Source organism: Rhinichthys klamathensis, unplaced genomic scaffold (genome assembly GCF_029890125.1).
Source record: "Rhinichthys klamathensis goyatoka isolate OS25496 unplaced genomic scaffold, OSU_Roscu_1.1 h1tg000334l_1, whole genome shotgun sequence".
NCBI classification, from domain to species: Eukaryota; Metazoa; Chordata; class Actinopteri; order Cypriniformes; family Leuciscidae; genus Rhinichthys; species Rhinichthys klamathensis.
Genome location: NW_026606849.1, coordinates 974,873 through 982,500, shown reverse-complemented (window position 1 = coordinate 982,500; position 7,628 = coordinate 974,873). Strand labels below are relative to the sequence as shown.

At 38.6% G+C, this 7,628-nt stretch overlaps 1 protein-coding gene across 1 annotated transcript in view; it reads right to left on the bottom strand.

Annotated features, from left to right (window-relative positions):
• The window catches only part of mrc1a (mannose receptor, C type 1a), a 67,085-nt gene that overhangs the window by 4,792 nt on the left and 54,665 nt on the right, over positions 1-7,628 (bottom strand). The window contains exons 27-29 of the mRNA XM_056272357.1: positions 428-544; positions 188-349; positions 61-93 (exon numbers count right to left, since the gene is read on the bottom strand). Coding sequence (XP_056128332.1) covers positions 61-93; positions 188-349; positions 428-544 — 312 coding nt within the window. The remainder of the gene's footprint in view (positions 1-60; positions 94-187; positions 350-427; positions 545-7,628) is intronic.

Genomic DNA, 7,628 nt, shown 5'->3' with positions numbered 1-7,628 from the left:
CTGAGATAACAACCGGCCAGATGTGCATTATCTCTTACTTAATGAAATGTAGATACATACGTGGTATCGATGGTTTCTCTGTTGGTGGTATAACTGAAATATAAAGACATATTTGTACATGTTTATTACTATTAAACTGAAAAGAACAATAAACTATTAATGTTGCATTTGTGTATTTTCTACTAACCTTTTGGAGTCTTGCAGATATAAGGCCGGTAAACGTTGCAGTGCGCAGTGCTCCACATCCCAGTGCTCGACTGCACTTCCACACAGTGACTAACATCATTGGGCATCCGGGGCTTCCAGTTCGTGTAATCCACCACCGTGTTATCAATCCACATCCATTCACCTGTGACACACACACTTTCAGAGGGTGTTCTGAGATCATTTTTACTATTGTGTTTGCTGGATTAAGTACATTTCTAACCCGAATGACTCCGGTGCATGCCAATCCAGAAAGATTTGATTCCATCCTGCAGGATCTCCACATTCTGAATGATAAACTGGGATTCGACTGAGTCCTCGATACTCACCAACGATGCCCCTGAAATTACACAGTTTTTACTTCTGCAATCATAGTTGTTTTTCTGGGTTATGTTAGTGATTAAAGGGGTCATGAGATGAGAAATCAGATTTGCCTTGATCTTTTGACATATAATAGTTCTTCTTTACATTAAAACATCTTGCAAGATTCAGAGCTTAAAACCTGATGTCTGTGATGTCACACAGGTAAATACATTTGTTTATGCCTGCCTCCAGAGCAAGACATCGACCAATAGTTATACATCATTTCACCATAGACCCCGCCCACTGGCGTTCAGTCTCTTAACGGTTGTCATTTGCCTTCACTGGATGTGAGCGTCACATCAAAAGCAGACAGAAGCCATTATAATGACTGACGCTGTCTACACTGATACAGATGTGTGTTCAGATTATAATGACTGACGCTGTCTACACTGATACAGATGTGTGTTCAGATTATAATGACTGACGCTGTCTACACTGATTCAGATGTGTGTTCAGATTATAATGACTGACTGTCTACACTGATACAGATGTGTGTTCAGATTATAATGACTGACGCTGTCTAGACTGATACAGATGTGTGTTCAGATTATAATCACTGACGCTGTCTACACTGATACAGATGTGTGTTCAGATTATAATGACTGATGCTGTCTACACTGATACAGATGTGTGTTCAGATTATAATCACTGACGCTGTCTACACTGATACAGATGTGTGTTCAGATTATAATGACTGACGCTGTCTACACTGATACAGATGTGTGTTCAGATTATAATGACTGACGCTGTCTACACTGATACAGATGTGTGTTCAGATTATAATGACTGACGCTGTCTACACTGATTCAGATGTGTGTTCAGATTATAATGACTGACGCTGTCTACACTGATACAGATGTGTGTTCAGATTATAATGACTGACGCTGTCTACACTGATACAGATGTGTGTTCAGATTATAATGACTGACGCTGTCTACACTGATTCAGATGTGTGTTCAGATTATAATGACTGACGCTGTCTACACTGATACAGATGTGTGTTCAGATTATAATGACTGACGCTGTCTACACTGATACAGATGTGTGTTCAGATTATAATGACTGACGCTGTCTAGACTGATACAGATGTGTGTTCAGATTATAATGACTGACGCTGTCTACACTGATACAGATGTGTGTTCAGATTATAATGACTGACGCTGTCTAGACTGATACAGATGTGTGTTCAGATTATAATGACTGACGCTGTCTAGACTGATACAGATGTGTGTTCAGATTATAATGACTGACGCTGTCTACACTGATACAGATGTGTGTTCAGATTATAATGACTGACGCTGTCTAGACTGATACAGATGTGTGTTCAGATTATAATCACTGACGCTGTCTACACTGATACAGATGTGTGTTCAGATTATAATGACTGACGCTGTCTAGACTGATACAGATGTGTGTTCAGATTATAATGACTGACGCTGTCTAGACTGATACAGATGTGTGTTCAGATTATAATGACTGACTGTCTACACTGATACAGATGTGTGTTCAGATTATAATGACTGACGCTGTCTACATTGATACAGATGTGTGTTCAGATTATAATGACTGACGCTGTCTACACTGATACAGATGTGTGTTCAGATTATAATGACTGATGCTGTCTACACTGATACAGATGTGTGTTCAGATTATAATGACTGACTGTCTACACTGAAACAGATGTGTGTTCAGATTATAATGACTGACGCTGTCTACACTGATACAGATGTGTGTTCAGATTATAATGACTGATGCTGTCTACACTGATACAGATGTGTGTTCAGATTATAATCACTGACGCTGTCTACACTGATACAGATGTGTGTTCAGATTATAATGACTGACGCTGTCTACACTGATACAGATGTGTGTTCAGATTATAATGACTGACGCTGTCTACACTGATACAGATGTGTGTTCAGATTATAATGACTGACGCTGTCTACACTGATTCAGATGTGTGTTCAGATTATAATGACTGACGCTGTCTACACTGATACAGATGTGTGTTCAGATTATAATGACTGACGCTGTCTACACTGATACAGATGTGTGTTCAGATTATAATGACTGACGCTGTCTACACTGATTCAGATGTGTGTTCAGATTATAATGACTGACGCTGTCTACACTGATACAGATGTGTGTTCAGATTATAATGACTGACGCTGTCTACACTGATACAGATGTGTGTTCAGATTATAATGACTGACGCTGTCTAGACTGATACAGATGTGTGTTCAGATTATAATGACTGACGCTGTCTACACTGATACAGATGTGTGTTCAGATTATAATGACTGACGCTGTCTAGACTGATACAGATGTGTGTTCAGATTATAATGACTGACGCTGTCTAGACTGATACAGATGTGTGTTCAGATTATAATGACTGACGCTGTCTACACTGATACAGATGTGTGTTCAGATTATAATGACTGACGCTGTCTAGACTGATACAGATGTGTGTTCAGATTATAATCACTGACGCTGTCTACACTGATACAGATGTGTGTTCAGATTATAATGACTGACGCTGTCTAGACTGATACAGATGTGTGTTCAGATTATAATCACTGACGCTGTCTACACTGATACAGATGTGTGTTCAGATTATAATCACTGACGCTGTCTACACTGATACAGATGTGTGTTCAGATTATAATGACTGACGCTGTCTAGACTGATACAGATGTGTGTTCAGATTATAATGACTGACGCTGTCTACACTGATACAGATGTGTGTTCAGATTATAATGACTGACGCTGTCTACACTGATACAGATGTGTGTTCAGATTATAATGACTGACGCTGTCTACACTGATACAGATGTGTGTTCAGATTATAATGACTGACTGTCTACACTGATACAGATGTGTGTTCAGATTATAATGACTGATGCTGTCTACACTGATACAGATGTGTGTTCAGATTATAATGACTGACTGTCTACACTGATACAGATGTGTGTTCAGATTATAATCACTGACTGTCTACACTGATACAGATGTGTGTTCAGATTATAATGACTGACGCTGTCTACACTGATACAGATGTGTGTTCAGATTATAATGACTGACGCTGTCTACACTGATACAGATGTGTGTTCAGATTATAATGACTGATGCTGTCTACACTGATACAGATGTGTGTTCAGATTATAATGACTGACTGTCTACACTGATACAGATGTGTGTTCAGATTATAATGACTGACTGTCTACACTGATACAGATGTGTGTTCAGATTATAATGACTGACGCTGTCTACACTGATACAGATGTGTGTTCAGATTATAATGACTGACGCTGTCTACACTGATACAGATGTGTGTTCAGATTATAATGACTGACGCTGTCTACACTGATTCAGATGTGTGTTCAGATTATAATGACTGACGCTGTCTACACTGATACAGATGTGTGTTCAGATTATAATGACTGACGCTGTCTACACTGATACAGATGTGTGTTCAGATTATAATGACTGATGCTGTCTACACTGATACAGATGTGTGTTCAGATTATAATGACTGACGCTGTCTGTCTACACTGATACAGATGTGTGTTCAGATTATAATGACTGATGCTGTCTACACTGATACAGATGTGTGTTCAGATTATAATGACTGACTGTCTACACTGATACAGATGTGTGTTCAGATTATAATGACTGACGCTGTCTACACTGATACAGATGTGTGTTCAGATTATAATGACTGACACTGTCTACACTGATACAGATGTGTGTTCAGATTATAATGACTGACGCTGTCTACACTGATACAGATGTGTGTTCAGATTATAATGACTGACTGTCTACACTGATACAGATGTGTGTTCAGATTATAATGACTGACGCTGTCTAGACTGATACAGATGTGTGTTCAGATTATAATGACTGATGCTGTCTACACTGATACAGATGTGTGTTCAGATTATAATGACTGACGCTGTGTACACTGATACAGATGTGTGTTCAGATTATAATGACTGACGCTGTCTACACTGGTTCAGATGTGTGTTCAGATTATAATGACTGACTGTCTACACTGATACAGATGTGTGTTCAGATTATAATGACTGACGCTGTCTAGACTGATACAGATGTGTGTTGAGATTATAATGACTGACGCTGTCTACACTGATACAGATGTGTGTTCAGATTATAATGACTGACGCTGTCTACACTGATTCAGATGTGTGTTCAGATTATAATGACTGACGCTGTCTAGACTGATACAGATGTGTGTTCAGATTATAATGACTGATGCTGTCTACACTGATACAGATGTGTGTTCAGATTATAATGACTGACTGTCTACACTGATACAGATGTGTGTTCAGATTATAATCACTGACGCTGTCTACACTGATACAGATGTGTGTTCAGATTATAATGACTGACGCTGTCTACACTGATACAGATGTGTGTTCAGATTATAATGACTGATGCTGTCTACACTGATACAGATGTGTGTTCAGATTATAATGACTGACTGTCTACACTGATACAGATGTGTGTTCAGATTATAATGACTGACGCTGTCTACACTGATACAGATGTGTGTTCAGATTATAATGACTGACGCTGTCTACACTGATACAGATGTGTGTTCAGATTATAATGACTGACGCTGTCTACACTGATACAGATGTGTGTTCAGATTATAATGACTGACTGTCTACACTGATACAGATGTGTGTTCAGATTATAATGACTGACGCTGTCTACACTGATACAGATGTGTGTTCAGATTATAATGACTGACTGTCTACACTGATACAGATGTGTGTTCAGATTATAATGACTGACGCTGTCTAGACTGATACAGATGTGTTTTCAGATTATAATGACTGACGCTGTCTACACTGATACAGATGTGTGTTCAGATTATAATGACTGACGCTGTCTAGACTGATACAGATGTGTGTTCAGATTATAATGACTGACGCTGTCTACACTGATACAGATGTGTGTTCAGATTATAATGACTGACTGTCTACACTGATACAGATGTGTGTTCAGATTATAATGACTGACGCTGTCTAGACTGATACAGATGTGTGTTCAGATTATAATGACTGATGCTGTCTACACTGATACAGATGTGTGTTCAGATTATAATGACTGACGCTGTCTACACTGATACAGATGTGTGTTCAGATTATAATGACTGACACTGTCTACACTGATTCAGATGTGTGTTCAGATTATAATGACTGACTGTCTACACTGATACAGATGTGTGTTCAGATTATAATGACTGACGCTGTCTAGACTGATACAGATGTGTGTTCAGATTATAATGACTGACGCTGTCTACACTGATACAGATGTGTGTTCAGATTATAATGACTGGCGCTGTCTAGACTGATACAGATGTGTGTTCAGATTATAATGACTGATGCTGTCTACACTGATACAGATGTGTGTTCAGATTATAATGACTGACTGTCTACACTGATACAGATGTGTGTTCAGATTATAATGACTGACGCTGTCTACACTGATACAGATTTGTGTTCAGATTATAATGACTGATGCTGTCTACACTGATACAGATGTGTGTTCAGATTATAATGACTGACTGTCTACACTGATACAGATGTGTGTTCAGATTATAATGACTGACGCTGTCTACATTGATACAGATGTGTGTTCAGATTATAATGACTGACGCTGTCTACACTGATACAGATGTGTGTTCAGATTATAATGACTGATGCTGTCTACACTGATACAGATGTGTGTTCAGATTATAATGACTGACTGTCTACACTGAAACAGATGTGTGTTCAGATTATAATGACTGACGCTGTCTACACTGATACAGATGTGTGTTCAGATTACAATGACTGACGCTGTCTACACTGATACAGATGTGTGTTCAGATTATAATGACTGACTGTCTACACTGATACAGATGTGTGTTCAGATTATAATGACTGACTGTCTACACTGATACAGATGTGTGTTCAGATTATAATGACTGACGCTGTCTAGACTGATACAGATGTGTGTTCAGATTATAATGACTGACGCTGTCTACACTGATTCAGATGTGTGTTCAGATTATAATGACTGACTGTCTACACTGATACAGATGTGTGTTCAGATTATAATGACTGACGCTGTCTAGACTGATACAGATGTGTGTTCAGATTATAATGACTGACGCTGTCTACACTGATACAGATGTGTGTTCAGATTATAATGACTGATGCTGTCTACACTGATACAGATGTGTGTTCAGATTATAATGACTGACGCTGTCTACACTGATACAGATGTGTGTTCAGATTATAATGACTGACGCTGTCTACACTGATTCAGATGTGTGTTCAGATTATAATGACTGACTGTCTACACTGATACAGATGTGTGTTCAGATTATAATGACTGACGCTGTCTAGACTGATACAGATGTGTGTTCAGATTATAATGACTGACGCTGTCTACACTGATACAGATGTGTGTTCAGATTATAATGACTGACGCTGTCTAGACTGATACAGATGTGTGTTCAGATTATAATGACTGATGCTGTCTACACTGATACAGATGTGTGTTCAGATTATAATGACTGACTGTCTACACTGATACAGATGTGTGTTCAGATTATAATGACTGACGCTGTCTACACTGATACAGATGTGTGTTCAGATTATAATGACTGATGCTGTCTACACTGATACAGATGTGTGTTCAGATTATAATGACTGACTGTCTACACTGATACAGATGTGTGTTCAGATTATAATGACTGACGCTGTCTACACTGATACAGATGTGTGTTCAGATTATAATGACTGACGCTGTCTACACTGATACAGATGTGTGTTCAGATTATAATGACTGACGCTGTCTACACTGATACAGATGTGTGTTCAGATTATAATGACTGACGCTGTCTACACTGATACAGATGTGTGTTCAGATTATAATGACTGACGCTGTCTACACTGATACAGATGTGTGTTCAGATTATAATGACTGACGCTGTCTAGACTGATACAGATGTGTGTTCAGATTATAATGACTGACTGTCTACACTGATA